The sequence below is a fragment of the Macaca thibetana genome, chromosome 3 (assembly GCF_024542745.1).
Source record: "Macaca thibetana thibetana isolate TM-01 chromosome 3, ASM2454274v1, whole genome shotgun sequence".
Lineage (NCBI taxonomy): Eukaryota > Metazoa > Chordata > Mammalia > Primates > Cercopithecidae > Macaca > Macaca thibetana.
In genome coordinates this window covers 83,120,246-83,147,356 of record NC_065580.1, presented here as the reverse complement: position 1 = coordinate 83,147,356, position 27,111 = coordinate 83,120,246, and the positions used below count along the sequence as shown (strand labels likewise).

The 27,111-nt window shown below is 35.8% G+C and overlaps 1 protein-coding gene across 1 annotated transcript in view; it reads right to left on the bottom strand.

Moving 5' to 3' along the window:
• Positions 1 to 27,111, bottom strand: part of SCIN (scinderin) — an 86,601-nt gene that overhangs the window by 29,869 nt on the left and 29,621 nt on the right. Inside the window, exons 4-5 of the mRNA XM_050785370.1 lie at positions 20,557 to 20,706; positions 1,525 to 1,617 (exon numbers count right to left, since the gene is read on the bottom strand). Coding sequence (XP_050641327.1) covers positions 1,525 to 1,617; positions 20,557 to 20,706 — 243 coding nt within the window. The remainder of the gene's footprint in view (positions 1 to 1,524; positions 1,618 to 20,556; positions 20,707 to 27,111) is intronic.

The window sequence follows — 27,111 nt, the reverse complement described above, 5'->3', positions numbered from 1 at the left end:
AAATTATCAAAGTAAATTTCTTCTGTGACATTTGGAAATGACTACAGACTATTAAAACAATTTTTTAAGTGGTCTTATAAAATCGAAAGTGATATTCATGTGCAAGTTAGGATTTACTGGTTTTCAATGGCCAGCTTGTATGCTACAGTTTAGTCACCAATTATGCAGATTCCAGAGCCCTCCCTTGATCAGTGGCGGAGTTTTGCAGGACCAGGGTGGAGTTTGAATTCCGTAGTTTTAGAAAATGCCCCAGGTGATTTTGCTTGCCAGCCTTGTTAAGAAACCGGAATTATTTTCAAAGGAACTTTATACTTTATATCCATGTAATACAGCATAGCTCCACTAGAGGAAGCTATGACTCAGGATGAATATTTTCCCCTTTAAAAACACTTCTTTAGTTCATAATGCTGTCCAAGAGGGAGAACCGTTTTGGTTGATGATGTGAAATAAAAGATATCTGTCAGGCTGTTGAAAATGAGTTTTAGAAATAGTAATTTTTAAAAGCAGTCACAAAATATTTAGGTAACATTTTCTGTATGGCTCATATTAAAATTACCAATATTTAGCAGAAATGGTAACCATATTTCCTTTTGCATTTAGGAAGAAAAAAATCCACTTATTATGAAAAGGAAGTTACGCTGAACAAGTTATTAATTTGGTCTTCACATAAAATCACAGAGTTTCGGAGCCAAAAAACCCTTAAAGAGCAGCAAATATAGTTTCTTTCTGATACAGATGAGAAAACTACTAAATTCTGCTGGAGATTTACGATTTTCTCCAAAGAAAGTTGCAAGGGGAGGGAACACTTGAAGAATACCACTGTAGCAATCCCCTTAACTGGAGTGCCTTGCAGTTTTTGTTACCCTTAACAGAAAAAACAAACAAACAAAAAAATAAAAAAACTACAGAGTTGGAAGGAACCTACTTTCTTTTCTGTGTGTGGATAAGAATGCTAAGACCCAGAGTGGTTATATCCTGTGCGAAGTCATGCTGCTAATCATGTGCCATACAGCTGACGTGGAAGTAGGTATGTTAATGCCCAGAACAGAAGTGTTTTTACCCTGGTTCCCTCCAGTTGTTTCATTTGGTAGCTCAGCCCTCCTGTAACAAAGAACTCCTTCATTATGGCTAAAGACAATGTTTTAAATAGGGTGAAGGCTTTACATTCTTATCAAGAATTTATAAGAAAAAACTGATAAAATATTTTTACTCCATAAAGGAAATATTGTATTGAGTACTACATATCAAACGATTGTTGCAAACTAGTACAGCAACAGTATATAATTTTATGTGAGTCACAGCAATAAGTTCACATATTTGTTGTTTTACATAAAAATAACAAAAAGTATTAAAACTTAATTTAAAAAAATATACAAGAGCAAAGAACTGATTCTATCTACACATTGCTCTTGGAGAGCGATGAGGAGATTTCTCAATTGCAACAAAGGGAATCCCTCCCAATACAGGCCTCTCTAGCTACATCCAGTCCTGTAGAAACAATAAATTTGGTTACAGTGAACTCACCATGTATAGTTTAGCCATTTTCCTGTTACTTATGTCTGCTATAATGTCATCATCATCACCTCCATCTGGAAGCTCCGGCTTTCCTCCTAAGACCTGGAAAAAAGTGAACAGTGGATGCAAAGATAAAGACCTCTCATTAAAGGATGCAGAGTTAGAAACATACATTTATAAAGACATGGATTATAAAATATTTGCAATTAAAATGACCAGGCTCAAACACTTCTCATCAATTTATACACAGTAGTCCTTTTCACATGGGTCAAATCAATCAATTACATTAAGTAAACTGAGTTTGCTTGTGATATGAATTTCCAAGAAAGGAAAATTCCTAATTTGAAAGCCTAGGTGTCCATATTACTGAAAGCTAGAAGGAATTAATTAAAACTTGAGCTCTATGTTCAGCTCTGCAGCAGAATTTATTCTATGACCTCTGCTTCTAGAAATAATCTCTAAGGTTTATGAGTTTATTATAATAAAGATTTGAATCAAAATTACTATCTGGAGGTAAAATACTATTATAATTTTTGACATATAGGATGAAGTGCAAGCTCTTGATCACCCAAATCACGCTTTGTTTTCTGCTGTATCGTTGGCACTTGGAACAGTTCTTGGGACATAGTATATGCTCAGTAAGTATTTGTCAAATTAATGAATAAATGTATTTATCTATTCTGTGCATATGTGATGCAATCCAAAAGTCTAAAAAAGTGTTTGGTAGAAAATACATTTGAATCTGCTTTGAATTTCTTTATATTAAAATAAAAAAATATGTCTATGAGTAATTAATTTATTAAATTAATTAACACAAACAGCATAGAATGTCAAGGACAGGAGTCAAATATAAACTTATTCTAAATAATTTAATTTTTATAATATAGATATAAATTCAAGTTTAGAAAATGCAAAAGTGTTCATTTAGATACAACAAATACTTAATACACAATGAGTTCCTTACATAATGTGTTTTATATTCACTATTCCTTACAATATATTGTATAAAAATGTGTACTGCAAAATACCAGAAAACAATAAAAATATACTTTTATCCTTGCATGAGTATAAGTACATTCTCAAATTTAGAGATGCATCAGAGAACTTACGTTCTCTGAGAACATACCTATCTTTTTATTTGTACTATGACCAATAAGATGTTTTAGATACTGTACATGCTAAATGATTGTAATAGTTTTTCTTTTTTTGCCAAAAATAGAACCAAGCAAAAAAAAAAAAAAAAAAACCACTTGTGACCAAAAGCCTTTTTTAAAAAACACTTTTGCTATAAGTATGTATAGGAGGTTGTAAGAGCCATCAAAGATCTCCTCACATATACTTTTCTAATTCTACTCCAACTAAGACCGTAGTTTGGAATAAACAGTTTGCGTTAAGGGCATATCTAATACTAGGAAACCTCCCAGTGGGAGGACCCAGTCTGGGATTTGAGGCACACTCTAACTTTTAATTTTCAGACCACAATTCCCATATTAGCCAGGCATCTTAATTAGCTTCTCAAAGGACTGCAGCATAGTTGGGAATTGAACCCAAGGGATTTAACAAAAACAGGCTTAACTCCGGGGTAGAAAGATGCCGTATATTTGTCAGGAATCATCTCTAAGGATCACTTTAAAATTGAGTTCAACTAAGCATTTATCAAATATTTGAGGTCACTGAGGTATATAGATGAGTTTCTAACCACATTGTCCAACACTTAAGGACTTTACATCTGGTGTAGAAAGAGCAAAATAACTAAATATGTTCACTTTATCAACTAGGCCATACATTTTGATCTTTGACATAAACTGTGAATACAGCTTGGAGTATCATGCCTGAATGTAAAACATTTTCATTTTGGGTTGCCCACGCGATTGGCATTTAGCTCATGTAATCCTTTGCATGTGAAATAACATATATTTTGACAATTTAATGGGGTACAAACACAGAGAACCCTCATTTGAGGGTGTTACATAAAAATTTCATCAATTGTTCTAGCCAAGATTTATCTTGCAAGTTTGGAGCTCCTCTTTCTTTCAATTATTTTCTGTAAGTTTCTGTTTAAAAGTATTGCCATCATCTAAATACTCCAAGCTAAACTTATTTTCTACAAAATTAGCCACTCTCAATTCTCCATTGTGTAATGTATCTCTATTCTCTCCTCTTTATATGGACTTACAATTATGTGATCAATTTTAAATACTTCCTCTCCTGCACTTTGGATCTCCTACCCACTCCTACCCACTTATTATTTTTAATAATGGTTAGTCACCGATTCCCGTCTATTCCTTGATTCAGACCCTAGTGAAGGCCCTCATCCCTCTTGTTGTGGGTAACAGCTCTGCCAGTTCCACTTCCTTCAGTGTCACCTCATCTTTTCATCCTAAGAGTTATCCTGGACACTGGCTGCAAGGCCCCTTACTTCACATTACTCCTATGTTGTAGGAATATGACTCTAGATCAAGGAAATCCTGTCATTTGCAACAACATGGATGAACTTATTGTATATTACGCTAAGTGAAATAAGCCAGATACAGAAAGATGAACAATGCATGATCTCATTAATAAGTGGAATCCAAAATAGTCCAATTCATAGAAATAGAGTGGTAGAATGGTGATTGCCAGGGGCTGAAAAATAGAAGAAATGGAGAAATGTTAGTGAAAGAATTCAAACTTCCAGGTATAAGATAAATAAGTTCTGGAGAAAAAATATAGTATGATGGTTATACTTATTAATAATGTAGTTTATATTTGAAATTTGCTAAAAGAGAAGATATTAAAATATTTTCACCACACACACAATGTGAGGTGACAGATGTTAATTATCTTCATTGTGGCAATCATTTCACAACTTATACATATATCAAAATACCATTTTGATAGATGTATGCACATCGTATATATATATAGGCATCTATCAAAATATCACATTTTGATAGATGTATATGTACAAACTTTGTCAATTATCCCTTTATAAAGCTGGAAAACATTTAAAATTTCTTTTTAAATTTTTAAAAACTAAAAAATATTTATATTTTACGTCTGCTGCAGTGGTTCCTGAACTTCAATGTACTGAAGCAACACCTGTGTGACTTTGTAACTACAGATTCTCAGCTGCCATCCATTGAGTCAATAAACAGGTCTATGGTGAGGCCCAGGAATCTGTAATCTAGATTATTCTGAATTGGGTGCTCCCACTGACCCAAAACTTCTGTCTGAATCCCAAGTCCCCTTCAGATGCTGAATGTCATCTGTCCTGCATTATTTCTCAGCACTCTCTACCTTGTACCCACCTCTAATTAGGCTGACATACTCGGCGTTCCCTGGAAGCCACGCCCATTCTTTCCCCCTTGCTAGCTAGGAAATTAATAATCACCCAGCCTTAGAGTTTCTAGGTTCTCACGACCTGTCTCAAGACCACCCTTGGTGTTTCTTTCTTTCTTTCTTTCCCTACTATGATCCAAGGTGAACTTTTCTTTTTAAAACTTAAGCAGGCCTATGTGGAAATTTGTATTTTTAGATAAAAGGATCAGGCAGCTAAGAAACAATTGCTATACTCCTTTACTCTCTTAATCCTTAGTTTTTTCACAGTATGTACATCTGTTTTTACTTATTCATTTATTTTTTACCTTTTAGTCAACTCTACCTACTTTGGATAAAAAATTCCAACATTTACACTGGCTCGTTCTCAAGATGTGGTTTCCCTTCTTTATACAAAAAAGTCAAGATGTTTGGCCACTTTAGAATAAATATTTGTAATGCATCATAAGAAAACAATACTGATGTATAACCTGGAAGAAGGACAATATGTAACTCAAAGCTACATATCACTGTGGATGAAAATGCGCCAAGTTGGTGCCAAGTCCTAAAGGCATTTAACATTGAGGGCCTTATGTGCTCCCAGCAGAACTCTGGGAGACAGGCAGGACCTGTATCATGATTACTTTAACTTCATAGATTGAGAAAATGAGACTGAAGGAAGTTAGGAGTTTTGCCTTAGATCCGTGTCTCATAAATATTAAAGCAAATATGTAAACCCCAGGCATTCTAACCTCTACTTCAAAGTTCTTTATATAGAAAATGAGACATTTCATTCTTCTTACTTTAATCATTTTAGGGTAGATGGCTCTGGTTTTATTTTCACTAAAAATAGAATCAGCTCACAGGTTCCAAGAATGGATATTTTAATTACTCAGTAAATTCTGTATCTTACTTCCTTTCCTTAACTGAGAAACAATCAGTAGCGTGCAACATATGGAGCACAGAAATAAATTGTAAGAGTGAAGCTAACCCTTGTTGTTATGGTGTATTTACTTGCTGCAAGGCATTTTATGCCTTAGATAAGACAAATATTTGATAACAGGGAAGATCCACAGAGATATAAAATGACTGGTGATTCTGAGGAAAGCTGCAGTCTTATTTAGCCAGCTCCACCCACTCTAGATATAAGATTCTAATATTTACTCTGCTGCTGTCTCTCAGTGATGGCCTCAAAAATACCTTTATCCCTTTATTCATAAATGAAATAGAGGGTGATTTCATATATTAAAGAATAGATAAAGGTATTTTAGAGGAGGGAAAGCATGTGAGGTATTTTAGAGGTAGGAAAGCATATTTGGATAAAAAGACAAAGTGAATTGGGCATCTGCAAGAGGTTTAGCTATAGTGCAGTGCTGTCCTGTAGAAATTTCTGCAATACCAAATATTCCATATCTGTGCTGTCCAACACAGTTATCACTAGCCTTTTGTAGCTAATGAGTACCTGAAATGTGGCTAGTGTGACCGAGTAACTGAATTTTACATTTTATTTAATCTTAAGGAATTCAAATGTAAACTTAAATAGTCACTCATGTCTAGAGGATGCCAGATGGAGAGTGCAGCCCTAGAGGCCTCAGGGAAACGCTGTGGCAATGGGGAACTTATCATGAGGCAGGACTGAGCTTCAGCGTTCCTGTAATATCAGCGTATTAGAGAATAGATGTTGAAGGGTGAAACTCATATGAAAGTTACCCCAAAATTTACTATAATATGGAAAGTTACCTTACAAGTTACTACAACATAGAAAGCAAAATCACAAGTCATTAAAAGCCATAAGCCAGAATGCCAACTTATTAAACAAGAGCAGTTGTTTTCACTGTCTGCATATTAGAACCATCTGGGCTGATATAAAAAAGAATGCCAACATCTGAATCCAATCTCTAGAAATTCGGATTTATTTATTCTGATTGGAGCCCATGCATTGTATATTTGAAAAGCCTTCTGGGCCTGGTTTGGTGATGTGATTCAAGTGCTCAGTGGCATCAGCTTTGCTAGCCTGGTTTATTCACCTCAACCATTGGGATAGGTCTGCCAAGCATTTCTGAGGTTCACATAAGCTTGCTAGAACACATCTCCCTTGGACACATTATTAGGGCCTGGTGGTCTGGGAGCTGCTGTGAGCCAAATCTCAGGTATTAAGATTTTAAGTCATTTGACTTTTCTGGACATCACCAACCCTTTTTCCCTAAGGCTTCAAACCCACTTTGGACATTTCTGTCTGATCAGTGCTTGGATGAACGCTTCCAAAACTTGCCTTTGGGGTTCCTAATTTCTCTGCATTCCACCACTGTCTTTTTGACACCTTCCTTCATTTGGCAGGATCAGGCAGACTGAGCTGGGTGGAGCCGCTACTAAGAGTCTCTTAATCTTGTTTCCACATTTAAAGTGGCATAATAAATAATACGGTTCAATTATTATGTGATTACTACTATGACTAGCATATGGTGAAAATTCAACAAACGGTAGATCCTGTACAACAAATGGTAGATCCTTTCCTCACCTTTATATATGCAGAGTCAAATCTTTCCCTGGTCAAAGCATTACTCTTTCTGTATTATACAACCCTGCATATTACTGGACTAATCCTTTGCATAATGATTTTACCACTGGACTTCTTTCTACACACCTCCTCATGGACTTACACTTTATTATTTGTTCATGTACTGATCTGATGATTTTATAAAACAATCTAAAGTCTTGGTAATGTACCTTTGTTAAAATCTTATATCTTAGAATTAAACTACACATTGAATATAGATCTGTATGTCCCTCTCCAGGCAAAACCTAGAGAAAAGTATTTTATGCAATCAGCAAAAGAGTAGGTGACAATGCTGAGAAGAAGGAATACGATATAGTAATCTCTTCCTTTCATTGAAGTTTCTCCATAATTGTGGTGTCTATCATAAGTCCTTGATTATAAAACAAATTATCTGATCCTCCTCTGTGTTTCCATCGTATTTTCCCATATAGTCTTGTACCTATGACCTTATTTTGGTGAGGCAAGATATATCTGTTATGTAAGGTTTATTTCTTGAGTGTCTATAATATTCTGGCTTTGTGGGAAACAGCTGAGTCTACAATGGTTAACAGGGTAGCTTTGATCCCTGCTTCAGGTGAACTGACTTTCAGTGCAGTGTTTTAGCTGTTTGGAGTTGCTGTAACAGAATACCACAGACTAGGTAATCTATAAAGAAAATAAATTTATTTCTCACATTATGAAGTCCAATATCAAGGTACCAGAATCCGGTGAGGCCTTCTTGCTACCTCCATCTCATGGTGTAAGGAAGAAAGGCAAGAGAACGTGGGGAGCAAGAGAGCAAGAAGGGGCCAAGCTCGCTTTTACATAATGATAAACCCATTCTGGAGAAATAACCCACTTCTGCAATAATAATGTCAAACTATTCACGAGGGCTCTAGTCATCTCCTATCAGGTCCCATTTCCCAAAACTGCTGGATCCACAAAGACCATTCTCCCCGTCTCATGGCTGGGGCTTCACTACAGTGTCTCTGGTAACATTATTAGTCTCAGTAACTTCTTGCTTATTTTCACTGACTTTGGAAAAGATTACGCTCTGGTAATCTAAGTTGGATAAAAAACTAAGTTGGATAAGAGGAGAAATGGAGAAGAAAATAGGGCACCCCTATAGTGAGAACATGAGCTAAACCTCCAGGAGTATTTTTTCACTGCCCTGTATCACCATATACATATACATATACACACATTTATATGAACTTGTTTAATTTTATCTCATCCTTTGAGGAGAAGGTACATAAACCTGATTTATATATGACTTTTAATTCAGTTTGGCTAAGTTTTGTTTCAATGGCAAGGGAGTTGAGAAAACTTTTTTATCTACATAATCCAGAAAATTTCCAAGCAGGAAATTTTAACTGAGCAAACTCAAAAATGGCTTTTCAGGTACTCTGAGGCACTTAAAAATATTTGCATTCCTTCTATGCTGTACATTAAGAAAACATATATTCTTTCCAAAAAAATGTGTATCCCAATTACCCTGAACCTAATGCCTCTGTAGTTTGGATGAAGGGGTGAATGCTAATGGTAAGAGATATAAAACAAAGGGGTAAGCCAGTTGAATTAGTCAGTTTTCGCACTGCTATAAAGAAATACCTGATACTGGGTAATTAATGAAGAAAAAAGGTTTAATTGATTCACCATTCCACATGACTGGGGATGCCTCAGGAAACTTACAATCATGGTAGAAGGTGAAGGGGAAGCAAGGCACATCTTACATGGCAGCAGGAGAGAGAGAGGGAGCACACAGGAAAAAACTACCACCTTTAAAACCATCAGATCTCATGAGAACTCCCTCACCATCAAGAGAACAACATGGGGGAAACTGCCACCATGATCTAATCACCACCCACCAGGTCCCTCCCTTGATGTGTGGGGATTACAATTACAGAGGAGATTTGGGTGGGGACACAGCGCTAAACCATATCACCAGTCCACTGAGTACAAACATTGTGCTATTAAAACTAGTAATTATTATATGGAATATATAAAATGAGGCATAATTATCAAACATTTCTGGCAAAGTTTTTGAAGTTGTAAAATAACTTCACAGCAGTTGGGATTTCCCTTGCTCTGTATGTTTAAGATCATGGTGTCTGTAAGAAATACTGCTTGGGTGTGATCCACAGATTCCTTTTTTTTTTTTTTTTTTTTGAGACAGAGTCTTGCTCTGTCACCCAGGCTGGAGTGCAGTGGTGCGATCTCCACTCACTGCAAGCTCTGCCTCCTGGGTTCACGCCATTCTCCTGCCTCGGCCTCCCAAATAGCCCAGACTACAGGTGCCCGCCACCGCGCCTGGCTAATTTTTGTATTTTTAGCAGAGACAGGGTTTCACCGTGTTAGCCAGGGTGGTCTCCATCTCCCGACCCTGTGATCTGCCTGTCTCGGCCTCCCAAAGTGCTGGGATTACAGGCGTGAACCACCGCGCCCAGCCGATCCACAGATTTCTTATTCTTATTTCCACTTGAGCAAGTTACATAGCCTATCTATGACTCAGTTTCCTCATCTGTAAAATAAGGATGTAGTAGATGCTATTGGTGCTCTGCCCATATCACCTTGATCTAACTTAAAGGTCATTTGTAGATAGTGTCTTAAAGCTCTAAGTCTTCTGTTCTTTACATGGTGGCATTTTCTGGCCATGGAGCTGTCTATAGATAGTGTCTTAAAGCTCAAAGTCTTTTGCTTTCTATCTGGTGGCATTATCTAGCCATGGAGCTGTACTGTGTCCAAATACAAGGCAGACTGGAGGTTTTGGGGCATTAAGAACCAAGGAGCAACGCTCAAGCAATGAGGGATGGGAATTACTGGCTAGACCCAGCAACCACTCAGCCTTCTGAGGGCTAATGCCTGAGGGTCTCTTTGAGACTCAGTCCCAGTTGCTCACTGCAGTAAGACATCTGTTAACAAAATGTTGTCTCACTTTACTCCTACTTGGTGCTTTCAGGATCATCTTTGAAATAACAACCTGCCCCCAAGTCCTTGTCTCAGAGTCATCTGTTGGAGGAAAACAACAACATAGACAGGAAATAAAAAATGTCTCTATTTCATAGTAAGTGTTGTAAGAATTAAATCCTGTAAAGCCTACAGAAGACTGCCTCTTCTGTGGTTAGCACTGAATGTTTGTCAGGGTAGGAGTTCTTAGCTCTTTTGCACACTTAAAATCCATTTCCTAGATTATTTAATTCCTGTGTTAATAATAAGAAACACTTGTATGCTATCAAGAAAATGTAACAAAAAGATTAAGGAAGGAACAGAAAGTTCAGCCTACCAGTGAGCCATCTATATTTACCCTTATAGAACATAAGATGAGAGAAGTCGTGCCCTCCCGTAATAATAGTGTTCCATAACAGTGAATATCACAACACAATTGTAGAGCATTTGCTCCTTGATTCAAAACTGTTTTTAATCAGCATATTTGTCTTCTCTACATGCACTCTATCAGACGTTGTTGAGATGTATTTTCGATAGCGGATTGCTTTTTAGTTTATTCATTGCAATAGAGCATTAATATTTAATTTCTCTGTGATACATGGTATATGACTTCACTTACCAACATATTTCTATGAAGTTTTTTTGTTTACATACATATACTAATATATTTTAGCAGCAAGTTAGTACCTTTTTCATTATTAGTACATTATGGGATATCTGACACTGAGAATTTCCTATTGGTTTCCACTGAGTAGAATACTGTATTTACATGAACAAACCATCCTTTCCTTACAAAGTCACTTTAAAGTCTTTGAAATAAATATATTATTACATATACTTTTTTCAAAATAATGTAATTCTAAAAATTGTGATGCACTAGATACCCTTGCAAACATAATAGCAACTCTAATACAATAACACTAGTTTATACAAGTGCTGTCAATATAACCCAGTTCCAACACTTTGCAATTCTAGGCTCTGGAAAAACAGTACTAGGAAGCACAATCCAAGTGGTCACCATTTTAGGAACCTCTTTCCAATACGTGAGCATATTTCCTCATAATATTAAACAAATGTTTATTATCAAATACATACTAAGGAGATGTGAATTGCTGAATCTTGCAGATTTGACATTTTCGTATCCGGGCTTGGCTAACTCTAAGCACAATATGTAAGAGGAAACCGATATAAAGTAAATATTATTGTTTATTATTATATACCTAAAGACTAATTTACTAAATGAATGCAAGAAATCATGAATCACTGAATCAGAGACCTGGCCCTTTTATATCTGTGTTTGGCTGATTCTTAACACTAAGGATAAGATGAACTTGACCTGAAATTACTGAAAAAATACAGTCTGTTAGTTTTTTTTTTTTTTTTAATTATCACTATTGTGACAAGTGGAACACTAAAAGGATAGAATAGAAACTGCCATTATAGTTCAATATTTATATTAGCTTATCAATTGAGATACACACCTTTTGGGGCAAAGATCCATCCCTCTCCCCTGTCCTACCCATTAAATCCATCTGTCTTGGAACTGCATTATCCTGTTTACAGAGTCTATTTGATATTCCCTCACTTCAGCTGCAAGCTAAAAGGAAAATTACCTCATTCAGAGATGATTGCCAAATGGTGTTAATTTGGACTGATTACATAACAGTGGTACCTTATCTGTAAGGTTACAAGTCTTCATGATGAACTTTGGTGTGACAAAGAGGGAGATTACATGAAATGTTATCACTTTATTGCAGCATATGATAAGCTGTTACTATATGAATTTCTTATCTTTGTTCAGAACATTTCAACTTCCCCCACTGGATGAACTGGTGAGGAAAAAAATGGGTATCCATATTCAATACTAGAAATCCAAGCACAAATTAGTTAAATTAAATAACAACAAATGAATAGGGTCTTAAACAGTGCCTGGCAAAGAGTAAGCCATCAATACATGGTAGATCTAAATAGCTAGAGCAACTATAGTGTTCTAGACAGCATCGCAACCTTGGGGCAGGTGCTCCTTATCACTGTAATACTTTGGATTTCAGGAGTGTACTAAGTATTATTTCAGTAAAGCAAATGGAGAAAATGCATTAATTACAATGCAACAAAGAGGAGAAAGGGAAAGATTCCTACTTGCTTGTATTTCTGATAGTTCATCTCTTCTCTATATGCAGTGTAGCCTCAGGACTAATTTAGAGAGGGTTGCAAATATATTTGCTCCCTTTAACTTAAGAATCTTTGAATGGTAAGTTGGTAAACGGACCTCCTCTTTCCCAATGACTCTCATAATAATGTTATTTCAGTCAAATGACAAATACTCGATGAGCAGTGCCTATGTGTCAGGCACCATGCTACATGAAAGAGAGATTCCAAAATATTTAAGACATTGTTCAATTTCCCAAGGACTTACAAAAATTCCTAGTAAAATAAAAGTGGTATAAACAAGGAAGCTAAAACTACTTGGAAAACACGCAAGTATTTAGACCCAACCGATATCTCAGACAACTCAAATTTCCATTCTTACAAAGTACAGAGTTTCGACTAGAACTGAAAAAAAATAGCAGGGCAACAGAAAAATAGTTTAATGAGTTATTTTTTTGTGTGGGTATTACAAACCCATAGAGCAACCTTAACCTTTTTTTGTTGTTGTTTTAAGAGACAGGGTCACTTTCTGTTGCCCAGGCTGGAGTGCAGTGGCTATTCACAGGCATGATCATAGTTCACAGCAACTTGAACTCCTGGACTCAAGCAATCCTCCCACCAGAGCTTCCCAAATAGCTGGGACTATAGGTGTGCACCATCAGCCTAGCTGTATATTTATTTATACCATTTTCCTATAAAGCTTTAGACGCTTTCAAAAATGCTATATATACTGTTCCAAAGTGGTCGTGAGGGGGATTTTCGCAAAGCTCCCCATTTCAATTACTAGTACTTCTTGGTTCATTTGATACAACCCTACAAAGATAAATGGAGAATGATTGATTTATCTAATCAAAGATCACGCCCCAGAAATAAAGTTCTTTCCTTTCTCTGTAGTATCATTTTCAAAACAATCATTCTTTATTCAAATGTACAACTATATTTTCATTAAAATATTAAAATATAAACCCATGTAAGTCCAGTAAACTTAGGACAAACATTTCCCACAGAGAAACTTTAAGGAATGCTGACAAAATTCTAAGCTTCCAAGTTCCGATTTGATTTGGTAATCTTTTACATTGTATGCTGAAATGTATGAATGTTCCAATGATCAAATTATTAAAATTTAAAAATCACTCCTATTTCTGTAAATTTAAATTATGTAAGACCTTTGGAAGCACTAGCCATGTGCACAGCCTTTTGACCTTAAGTTTGGGGGAAGAATAAGACAAATGTACTAGAAGACTCAATAACAAAGCACTACATGTGTGTAGTTCCTTGGAGTTCATGGAGCAAATTCACCTTTAGTCCAGAGTGGTGAGCAGTGGTGGCCCCAACAGTTCCAAAAGAGGCAGCACTGAAATTGCAGGCAACAGCCAATCAGGGTCGCCAGGCCAGCGGGCAGCAGTGTTACATGCTGTCCTGGCAAGAAAAGAATTGGAGTTTTGTGGCTGCTGGATTCTAAAAGGGGTGATGACCTGACCTGAGAGGGACGTAAGGTAACATGCATTTTAATTCACAGATGAAGAGTTTTAGATACTAGCTACATGTTTCTTACTGTGTGAAGCACTTTCACTTGGAGTATATGCCATCTGCCTAATATGTGGGACAGTATTGCACTAAGTATAAATAAGCTCGAGACTTGTTCGTTGTTTTCGAGAGGCTGTAACTATCACCTGAAAAAAGAAGAGGAGCAGCATATTTGAATTATCTTTTCTAAATACTAACTGCCCTTCTATATAAATCTAGTCGGTCTTAAAACTTACTTTAATCAGCATACGACTTTGTTCATGTCTACATCAACAATATCACCTAAAACAAGGGTATTTTTTAAGTAATACCATCCTCTAAAAAACAGAAAAACAAGCATACTTAGTTTCTGGAACTACATATTTCACAGTTAATTGTCTTAATTATTCAAATACGAGTGAGCAATGTGTTAGAGCTGTGAGGGCTACACAAATACAAAGGCAGTGCCTGCCCTCAAGGAACTTAGTATTCATAACATATACATTTTATTTTGCAAAGTACTTTGAAGAAATATGGCTAAAAATTTACTCTTTGCCTCAGTAGGCTTTGTAGAGTACATCTCTAAAAGATAACTTAAGAACTATGTTCACTATTCAACTCTAGTTTTTACTAACAAGACAGCCAGATCAGCATAGAGTAAATATCCCATCAACTTTCCAAGAGAATGGCTGAATACATTCTTTTGTTTTCATACTTTGAATTATGACTTATTAAAACAAAAGCAACACATTTTCCAATTTGGGAGAAGCTTTGGAGGTTAATCTAGACTATACGCTAATATCATAAAGTCTAAAATAGGATTTTCATCATGAGAAGTCTTCCAACAAATTGTGGTGTCATTCAGACCATGCGCTCTGGCCTCTGAGGACCCTCACGACTTATTCTCACACGTTCTGACTTTTTTCTAGTGCATGCTTATCTCCTCAAGCAGACAATAAAGTAAGCAGAGTCTTCAGATTTCACTGGGAACCAACCCTGCACTTGATAAACAGTTATTAATGAAGATATAATATGTTATTCTGATTCTCTTTTTTTTTTTTAGGTCAAAAATCTGAAACAATCATTGCATGTATGACTTTCCAGAGAGCCTTACAGTTGCTTTTATAAAAGCAAGAGTTCAACAACAGTTCAGCAACACAGCATCTGCCCACCATCTCCCTGTAGTATTTTTACTGCCAGTATTTCACCACCAGCATTTACAATGATTATAGGCTTAACGAATTCATTAAACTATATTTAAAAAGTCTTTCCAGAATAAAAAAAAATTGTTGTTGTTTCAAACAACTTGCCCCTTCTTCATCTTCATTCTTTTTATATCTACGGGATGCTGGTTTTTTTTCTTAATGAAAGTCTATAAAACATATATATTTTTTTTTCCTTGGGTTATTTTTCGTTTATTTTCTTTTTTCTTTTTTGCTTTCCTCCTAATGTTTACAAAATGATTAATCAAGGAATAAAGTTTGGGACCTTAAGGCTAGTGAAATATTTAAATTTTCTTCACATTCACTGATTATTTTAAATATGAAAAGAAGAAAGATGGTGAAATAAACTTTACATAATTTATGTGCAGTCATTTATGGTAAATACATTTGCAGCAAAAACAAGCTCACAGTAAAATCTGACTTTAGTTAGAGTTTAGATTTTTCCACATATAGGATTGTCTTCCTATGTAGGCACATAGGCTTTTAAAAGTACTAAAGATGCAGAAAGGAGAGTGAGCACACATTCTGTTTCCCCAGACAGTCTTGTTAATGATGGTTGTGTTCTGTCTCCTCAGTGCCCCCTTTTACTCTACAACGTGCTTTGCTTTGGAGGATAAATTTGTGGTCACCCTGGAGATAAGCCATATAAAAACTGTGTGAAAATAGTGTGATCAATAGCTGAAATACTTCAAACTAAAGACAAATTTTTCAAAAGACTCTCAGAAAAGTTTGAGTTTCAGTGTTGAGCACTTTAATGTGTTAGACAAGTTCAAAAAATTCAGCACTGAATACAGACTAATGAAAACAGGCTCATTTAATTGATTAAAATATGCTTGCTTTCAAGGCATTACTTTCACATAGAGAGGCTTTCAAAGTTTTTAAAGTTAATAATTTTAAAAGAACCTCATTAGAAATGAATCATTTAAAAGGTCAAATTTAGGCTGGGCGCAGTGGCTCATGCCTGTAATTTCAGCACTTTGGGAGGTCGAGGCTGGCAGATCACGAGGTCAGGAGTTTGAGACCAGCCTGGCCAACATAGTGAAACCCTGTCTCTACTAAAAATGCAAAAAATTAGCTGGGTGTGGTGGTGGTCACCTGTAATCCCAGCTCCTTGGGAGGCTGAGGCAGGAGAATCGCTTGAAGCCGGGAGGTGGAGGCTGCAGTGAGCTGAGACCGTACCACTGCACTCTAGACCCGGTGGCAGTGCAAGACTCTGGCTCAAAAAATAAATAAATAAATAAATAAAAGGTCAAATATAAAAGATATTTGAAAATTTTTTAGATTTTCAGACTCCATCTCTAGTAAAATCAACAGTTGTACTAGAGTCTCAGAAAAAGGAATGACATTTTTTATCTTAAACGAGGATATTCTATGTGTGTGTGTGTATGTGTATGTGTGTGTGTGTGCATGTGTGCGTGCATGCTATAGACTGATTTGGAACACTTCTGAAACCTATTAGTTCCCTTCTAAGAAAAATATTTGCTAAATGCATAAAACAAGATACAAAGTATTATAATGGAAATAAATTACATTGAAATGCAACTCTTAAAATATCAAAATATATATATTTTAAAGTTTGGTAAAGTAATATATGAGCGTTTCAGTAACTCATTAAATACTAGTGAGCAGAAGATCTAATAACAATAATAATTACCAAGTAGCAATGAGCAAAAATGATATTTTCAGGTTGTGTACAATAGCTATAATGTGATCTGAAAAGTCACAGTACTGTTCCTGCTACTCACATTTGCTTATTACTTTCACAGTTGGAGGAAAGGCCATATTTCAGTTAAGAGGTTAGTGAAAATAAAGTTGTAATTCTTCCCAACCAAGTTCATGAGCTTTTTGTATTCTATCCTTATCATTACAACACTAAGAAAGCCTAGAAGTCAAACAAGTTTGTTATAGGTGCTCACTTAATAAATCAAATAATTACTCTTTCTTGTAATCAGACTACGAAACTACATTTCCAAAAACAAAAAGCCCAATGAATGCTTTTTTTCCCCTATCTAATAAAGGTTTTCACTGTAAATTCATCTCAGTTCATTGTGTGGGTGAAAGCAGTCAGATAAAATGTAGTATAGACACTGAATGTATTGAAAGAAAACAAAGTGGGTGCTTTGTAGGATTTTTCTAAAAACCAAACGGAAAAGTCTTGGAAACACAGACGCGACATTTTATCTTAAGCATTATATCTCTTTATTCTATCACTAATATTTAAAAGCTAAATTATATTTTTGCACAGTTTTTCTTCATTTGCATTTCCAATTTTAATTTTACAGTGTAATGTATTAATTGACTGTTTACACTTTCTTTTCCAAAACGTTGAATGAAATCCAATAAGCAAGGACACCAAATATGTACATGCACAGCAAAGCCCCTCAGCCACAGCAGCATCACTTCCTGGAACAGACTACAAGTGAAAAATGAGTGGTAATTAAACACAGCTGCTGCCCAAGAGGTAAGGTAGAATCATTGATCATTAGAACCTAAAGGGACCGGAGAAGCCATTTTGTCTAACCCTTCACTTTGCAAATGAGGAATCAGAGACAATGAGTAGTTAGGAGACTTGGTTTGGGCCAAGGGTGACCCTGGAGAAGCATCAGTGATGTCTGATAGTTAAAGTAACACTCTTCTTACCACTTCTCAGGGCGAGTCCTGTTCCTGAGTCTGCTTCTATCCAAGCATAGCTATCGAGATAAGGGGTTACAGTCAACTAGAAATACATCTTATTTATAGATTTTTGCTTCCAAATATGCCAAGTTAGAAGACTTACATGGTTGATCCCATCTCTAGAACAGAGGACTTAAAAGATCAAGAATTTGTTTTGAATACTTTTCAAAGTCTGATTTATTAGCTATGTTATTCTAACCAGTGAAAATCCAGTAAAACCATCCCTAATTTTATCTTAATTTTTTAAATGGCTTTTCTTTCTGATTATAAAATGAATCATATATGTTAATTATAACAAAGACAAATGAAGAAGAAAATAAGCAGCCACATCCCAAGATGTAATACTGGTAATATTTTAGAATATTTTTCTAGTTATATGCGTATGTATGAATACAGAGCTATATACACATATTATACATTAGTATAATATTGCATATAAAATTTTATATTCTGCCTTTTCTCCTAGCATTATACCATGAGAATTTTCCCCACTGAATTAAAATTATTTCCAAAACATCGTTAATATGAAAGTCTGTGTCTGGATGTTATTAAAGCAATAACGTTTAAAGACATTACAATATATAAAGTTATTTCATATAATTTCTGATCACTGGATTTTTAGGTTATCACTGGACCATGTAACTCTACTGCAGTAAATTTCTGTAAATCAAAAATATTAAAAATATGTTTATGAGATAGCCTTTAGATAGATTTAAATGCAAATCTAAAATTACTGGAGGAAAATGTATATAATATTCCAGGAAATCAGAGAAATGAAAACTCAGAGATACCACTTACTGCTATTAAATGCAGAAGTTTCTAAAAGGTATTGTATCAATAGATTTTGACAGGGCTCTGTAAAGTCACGATGGAACACAGTGCTCATACAAGGAAGTAGCAACTGGTGCAAACATTTAGCGCCTGGCATATCGCAGGAGTACAATAAATATATTTGTTGTGTGAACAAATGGAAATTAATTTGTGAATACGTATCAAGACATCTCAGTATAGTTATGCTCCTTAACTGATAATATTATTCAAGGGAATATATACAATATATACACTTAGGTAGTCACTGCAATATTCTTAAAAGACAAAGATTGGTCACAACCAAATGCCTAAGATTCATATAATGGTTAAGTAAATGATGTAGGTCTATAGAGCCAAGAATCCTTAATTTTCACATTAATTTAAGAACTACACTAAAATCAAACATGTGTTGCCTGTAATTCTTAGCTTAAAATGATTGAAATATTTTAAATACTAGCATGTTTAATCTCTTGGTGTAATATTTTATTTAATTCTTTTAATGAAATACAGGTTTAGCATCCCTAATCTAAACATCTGAAATTAGAAATATTCCAAAGTCTGAAACTTTTTGAGTCCTGATGTTATGCTACGAGTGGAAATTCCACCCACAAGTACTTAACACACATTTTGTTTCATGAGCAAAATTATTTAAAATATTGTATAAATTTATCTTTAGGCTGTGCATGTAAGGTGTATATGAAACATAAATGAATTTCATGTGTAGATTTGACTCCCCTCCCCAAGATGTAACATTTTGTATATACAAATATTTCCAAACTGCTGGAAATTCAAACCCTGAAACACTTCTGGTCCCATACACTTTGGAAAAGGGATACTCAACCTGCAACTATTAATTTTAAAATTGAAGAAAACCGCCGTGTTTGAAAAAAACCCTGAGAAGGCTGGGCGCAGTGGCTTATGCCTGTAATCCCAGCACTTTGGGAGGCTGAGGTAAGCAGATCATGAGGTCAGGAGTTCGAGACCATCCTGGCTAACACTGTGAAGCCCTGTCTGCCAAAAATACAAATAATTAGCTGGGTGTGGTGGTGGGCACCTGTAGTCCCAGCTACTTGGGAAACTGAGGCAGGAGAATGGTGTGAACCCAGGAGGCGGAGCTTGCAGTGAGAAGAGATTGCATCACTGCACTCCAGCCTGGGCAACAGAGCGAGACTCCGTCTCAAAATCAAACAAACGAACGAACAAACAAACAAACAGTAAAACCCTGAGAAGCCCAGAAGAATAGATGAAAGAACTATTGGCCGGGCGCGGTGGCTCAAGCCTGTAATCCCAGCACTTTGGGAGGCCGAGACGGGCGGATCACGAGGTCGGGAGATCGAGACCATCCTGGCTAACACGGTGAAACCCCGTCTCTACTAAAAAAATACAAAAAACTAGCCGGGCGAGGTGGTGGGCGCCTGTAGTCCCAGCTACTCGGGAGGCTGAGGCAGGAGAATGGCGTGAACCCGGGAGGCAGAGCTTGCAGTGAGCTGAGATCCGGCTACTGCACTCCAGCCTGGGCGACAGAGCGAGACTCCGTCTCAAAAAAAAAAAAAAAAAAATTAAGAACTATTAATATTGTCTTCCTTCCAAAATACATTCTTATAGTCAATTTCAGAAGTGCCACTCATTTGTTTCTCCTCATATACTATAGAAGATAGGACCAGAGTTTCCTTTGATAGTGACACCAACAGTGAGAGAAAGTCATGACTTTCTGTTTTCCCAGCTCCATCACTTAGATAACCCTGTTGTTTCCTCTTGCTAATTGTAGCTAGGCTCACTATTGAAAACTGTGTTGAATCTCTTTCCCCTTCTTCACCACCCTGCCGCCTTATACACACACACACACACACACACACAGAGTTGGAGAGGTAACCCTTTAACAAACAACAGGAATCACAATACCTTTATAAGTTCTGAGGGTTCACTTCCTTCTTCCACGACAATTAGTTCAGACCTTCCTTTCCTTTCATTGTAACGAATGCCAGTAGCTACCTGGTTTGCCTTCAGACGTTCATATTTGTTGCATGAGGAACCACACCACTGATAAATTTTCTAAAAGAAAGAGAGAGATCTGTTGACCCTAAGAATATGAGGAAGACATTTAGCCTCAGTGTAATACTTTGATTAATTAGGAAAGAAAAAGGAAAATTAAATGACCTGTTGTTAAGGTGTATACATAATTGTTATACTTCACTCTGCATTCTGCTGCTTTCAGTTAGCATTACAAAGTAAGCAGTTTTTAAGCATGGAAAATATAATATATATATCACCTTTCTCTGTGTATATAATCTATAAATTACAATTTATAAAAGTAAACATATGGATAAAATTTGAAATAATAAATATATCACACTTCAGAAAAGAAGTCAAGAATCTGTTAAGATACTCTTGATGATCATAAAATTAATATAACACTTTTGTAAAACTATTCATGTTTTTAAATTGACAAATACATATTGTATATATTTATTGTGTATAACATGATGTTTTGATATATGTATACATTGTGGAATGGCTAAATCAAGATAATTAATATATGTAAAGCAATTTAACAATTCTTATCAAGAGCAATAAAAAGATTGATACTGTCCCAGTAATATCACTATCTGGCACTTACTTTAATAAATAATTCATAAAAGGAGAAAAAAAACACACATATAAGGGTGCTCATTGCTATGTGACTATATTGGTGAGGCCGTGGAAAGGCATTAATTGTTCAAGAATAGGATAATAGTCATATAAATTGTGATACATAGGGAAAATTTGATACTTAACTGTTAAAATTAAACTTTAACATCAAAACATGAAAAAGTAGAAACAGAATAACCAGGTGATATATTGTAGCAATTATATTAGCTACCATTTAGATTAAACTACTATATATTTTAGATTGTAGATTTTAGTATAGTGTCCAGAAGGTATACAGATACAAATGGAAAATAATAATAAAAAATTATATCCTCCATTAACATTGTTTACCAAAAGAAAGAAAGAGAAGTTGAATAACAACCAGAACTGGAGGGGCTGTGGGAATGGGCATTATCATCCACTATTTGGGTGGTATAAACTGACACAGGTTTTTTAAGGGTAGTTTGGCATCATTATAAAAAAATTTAAGGCCGGGTGCAGTGGTTCATGCCTGTAATCCCAGCACTTTGGGAGGCCAAGGTGGGCAGATCACAAGGTCAGGAGATCGAGACCATCCTGGCTAACATGGTGAAACCCTGTCTCTACTAAAAATACAAAAAATTAGCCAGGTGTGGTGGCAGGTTCCTGTAGTCCCAGGTACTCAGAAGGCTGAGGCAGAAGAATGGCTTGAACCATTCATGAGATCACGCCACTGCACTCTAACCTGGGGGACAGAGCGAGACTCTGTCTCAGATAAATAAGTAAATAAATAAATGTGCTTTTAATGTCAAGAAATTCAATTTATAGGAATCTATAATACAGAAATATTCAAACATGAGATATAAAAACAAAAGAAACTGTTGCAGGAAGTCAGGGACCCCGAACGGAGGGACCGACTGGAGCCACAGCAGAGAAACATAAATGTGAAGATTTCATGGACATTTATCACTTCCCAAATAATACTCTTATAATTTCTTATGCCTGTCTTAATCTCTTAATCCTGTTATCTTCGTAAGCTGAAGATGTACGTCACCTCTGGACCACTATAGTTGTGTTAACTGTACAAATTGATTGTAAAACATGTGTGTTTGAACAATATGAAATCAGTGCAGCTTGAAAAAGAACAGAATAACAGCAATTTTTAGGGAACAATGGAAGACAACCATAAGGTCTGACTGCCTGCAGGGTCAGGCAAAAAGAGCAATATTTTCCTTCTTGCAGAGAGCCTATAAACGGACCTGCAAGTAGGAGAGATATCGTTAAATTCTTTTCCTAGCAAGGAATATAAATATTAAGACCCTAGGAAAGGGTTCCTCCTGGGGGGAGGTCTATAAATGGCCACTCTGGGAGTGTCTATCTTATGTGGTTGAGATAAGGACTGAAGTATGCCCTGGTCTCCTGAACTATCCTCAGGCTTACTAGGATTGGGAAATTCCAGCCTGGCAAATTTTTGGTCAGACTGGTTCTCTGCTCTCGAACACTGTTTTCTGCTGTTTAAGATGTTTATCAAGACAAAACGTGCACAGCTGAACACAGACCCTTATCAGTAGTTCTGTTTTGCCTTTTGTTTTGTTTCCTCAGAAGCATGTGATCTTTGTTTCCTTTCTGTCCTTTGAAGCATGTGAGCTTTGTGACCTACTCTCTGTTCTTGCACACCCTCCCCTTTTGAAATCCTTAATAAAACTTGCTGGCTTTAAGGCTCAGGTGGGCATCATGGTCCTACTGATATGTGATGTCACCCTCGGAGGCCCAGCTGTAAAATTCCTCTCTTTGTACTCTTTCTCTTTATTTCTCAGCAGGCCGACACTTATGAAAAATAGAAATAACCTACTTTGAAATATTGGTGGCGGGTTCCCATGATATCTGGTGCCCAACGTGGGGCTCAAACCCAGCACCCTGCGATTAAGAGTCTCATGCTCTACCGACTTCCCCAGATAAGAAACAAAACAAATGGCCATCAATAAGAGGATGGCTAAATAAATGTCATTGCATGAATGCTGTCTACTCCTCTTCAGTAGTTAAAAATTAAGGAAAATGTTTAAATACTGATGTAGAAAATTAGTGAAGGTATATCATCAAGAATACAATAAAGACATAGAATAATATAATTACGTTAAAGTAGAAACAAAAACACAAGCTCTGTCTCTGTGTTTGCACAAAAAAAAAGATAAACAGTTTTAAGAGATTCAGAGGGCATGCATATGCAGAAAGAAAGCCTTCAATGTTTACTGTATCTAAGTCAGTGATTTTTTTGTTTGTTTTCATGTCACATACATTTCTAGGTGCTTATTATGCTGGGGACACACAGATAAATAAGAAAAAACTAGCAAGGAGAGATGGACAGGTAGAAAAATTGGCTAATACATTTGCACTGTGCTTAGTTTTCACAACATTCCCACACACATTTCATCTAGTCAGCCATGTAGAGTTGTGGTTAAGTGTGAGGGAAATGGAGCTAGGCTGCCACTCTCTGGGTATTTGATAGTGTGTTTGCAATTTTTCAAAAGAGTAAATAAATTAGAAATAGCACAAGAAAACATTCAGAGAAATGGACTCTTTTCTCTGATTACATTTCCAGCCCAGAGTCATTTCTTCACTCAAAAAATGGTTTACTGAGTGACTAAAATGGGGCAGCCTCTCTTGTAGATACTGGAAGCACCATTCTGAACAAAGTGGGCTTGCAACAGTCTCTATGACTGCTGCTTAACATTCCTGATTACCTAGTCCACAGTCTTCCTTAAGAATAAAACACGCATTTTAGGAATGCAAAACTTTATAAGAAATAAAATCAAAAGGACTATGTCTAGCAATCTTTTTCTCTCAAGAATTGAATGCAGTTATTTTGTATGGTCAAAGGGCATGGTCAAAGGTCAAAGTATAGTAAAACCATATCTAGGAAATACTCACAAAAATAGTAAAACTTTAAATTATTTCTAAAAGAATAGTGCACTTCTACTGTTTCTTTTTAACCTCTTTTCTACATTTGGGCATTGGAATATGAGGCTCACATGTGGAGGTCATTTGAATACCATGACAAAGTTAGCAGTTAGAAAGAGTGAAAATAAAGGACTCCCACTGATCAGTCAGCTCTTAGCCATTGACCATTAAAATCAGATAATGGAGTAGCAAGGTAATTTTTAAAAATACAAAGATGTGAGTTCTATCTTTAGGAAATCTCAGGTGTGTTCTGGGCAGCTGTGTTTATTAAAAGCTCCCCAGGTGATTCTAGTATTCAACCAGTGCACACCAGGTATGATGTACTCTGAGCACACCACACTTGTTGTGCACGATAGGGAATCTGTAACATCTAATTATCCAATGCAACTCAGCAGACTTTTCTGTTTAGCACAAACTAGTGTTTTTGTTTTGAAAACATTTTACTTATACTTGACTCATGACAGAGAAACATTGACCCTATAAATCAGAATATTTTTTCCTACATGTATCTTTGTTTTTGTTTTAAATTTTTAATTTCAATAGATTTTTTGGGAACAGGTGGTATTTATTTAGATGAATAAGTTCTTTAGTGGTGATTTCTGAGATTTTGGTGCTCCCATCACCCGAGCAGTGTACAGTGTACCCAATGTGCAGTCTTTTATCCCTTACCATCCCTCATCCTTTCCCCTGAGTCCCCAGTGTCCAATGTATTATTCTTATGCCTTTGCATCCTTATATCTTAGCTCCCACGTATCAGTGAGAACATATGTTTGGTTTTCCATTCCTGAGTTACTTCACTTAGAATAATAGTCTCCAATTCTATCCAGGGTGCTGTGAATGCCATTATTTCATTCCTCTTTATGGATGAATAGACCTAAATCTAAGACCTGAAACCATAAAGATTCTAGAAAATAACATTGGAAAAACCTTTCTAGACATTGGCTTAGGCAAAGACTTCATGAACCCAAAGCAAATGCAACAAAAACAAAGGTAAATAGATGGTACTTAATTACACTAAAAAGCTTCTTCACAGCAAAAGAAAGAATCAAGAGTCAACATACAACCCACAGAATGGGAGAAAATATTAGGAAACTATGCATTTGACAAAGGACTAATATCAAGAACTACAAAGAACTCAAACACATCAGCAAGAAACAATCCCATCAAAAAGTGGGCTAAGGACATGAATAGACAGTTCTTAAAAGAAGATACACAAATGGCAACAAACATGAAAAAATGCTCAACTTCACTAATTATCAGAGAAATGCAAATCAAAACCACAAGACAATACCACCTCACTCCTGCAAGAATGGTCATAATGAAAAAATAAAAAATAATAGATGTTGGTGTGGGCGTGGTGAAAAGGGAACGCTTTTATACTGTTGGTGGGAATGTAAAGTAGTAACGACCACTATGGAAAACAGCGTGGAGATTCCTTAACAAACTAAAAGTAGATCTACTGTTTGACCCAGCAATTCCACTAATAGGTATCTACCCAGAATAAAAGAAGTCATTATATAAAAAAGATACTTGCACACACATGTTTATGGCAGCACAATTTACAATTGCAAGAATATGGGACCAGCTCAAATGCCCATCAATCAATGAGTGGATAAAGAAAATGTGATATATACACACACACACACACACACACACACACACGTATACACACACACACCATGAAATACAAACTAGTGTTTTGCTCAGATTCGTCTTCCAGTCTTATTCCATGATATTTTGCGAGCAATTATTTTCTCTGCAAGTTTGAGAATACAGACTTCTAATAATTATATTTTACATTAAAGTGAAAGATAAGAAGTAGATCAGAATTTAGCTCTCTAGAATTTTTCAGATTTATTAGCAAGGTTTCACAACTAACTTACTTTGTAGTTGCATAATCATTTAACAGATGTTTATATTTTTATTACCTTAGTTGTATAAGTGACCTCTCATCTACTTCAATGAGATTATATAAAATCATAGTAAATTTTATCAGCATCTGTAAAACATTATGGGAGCTTGGTAAAATGTGTTTTAAAGTGAATGTAAACTTAATAATTTTACAAACATAATTATTATTTAACATTTAACATAGGATTCTACAATATTTTATGGATCCCAGAATATTTTCTATGATATTACTGTGAGTTGGGAGTTTTATGTGCATATCAATTCAGAGGTAAATTTAGTTATAGAAATATTTCTTACCATTGCTTAGAGACCACAGTTTCTCTAAGTTACTTTACTTTAAAATAGTAAAACCATATCTATGAAATACTCACAAAAATAGTAAAACTTTAAAAGTGAAGTTTTCTTTTTACCTCAAAGGTGACTAAATTACTAAGCAAAGTGGTTACAGAAAACTTCTTATTCAGCATGAAAATGAATGACTTGAGTTCTCTTTTTTATTTTCACCTTATTTTATGCCACCATTTACATACAAGTAACATATTTTCCTACTTAGTAGACTTATTTTCAATGGTTGAGGTAAAAAATTTAATAAAATAATAACTTTAATTGTAAATGGCTAAAAGTCAGATTGCCTAACAAGTCATTATTAATTAAAACACTGTTTTTTTTTCTTTCTATCTCTCTCTCTTGCTTTTTATTTGAGACAGAGTCTGGCTCTGTCACCTAGGCTGGAGTGCAGTGGTGCAGTCTCAGCTCACTGTAGTTTCTGCCTCCAGGTTCAAGCAATCCTCCTGCCTCAGCCTTCTGAGTAGTTGGGACTACAGCTGTGAACTCTTTTTTTTTTTTTTTTTTTTTTTTTTGTAGAGATGGGGTTTTACCATGTTGCCCAGGCTGGTCTCGATGTCCTGGGCTCAAGTGATCCACCTGCCTTGGCCTCCCAAAGTGCTGGGATTACAGGCGTGAGCCACTGTGCCAGCCTGA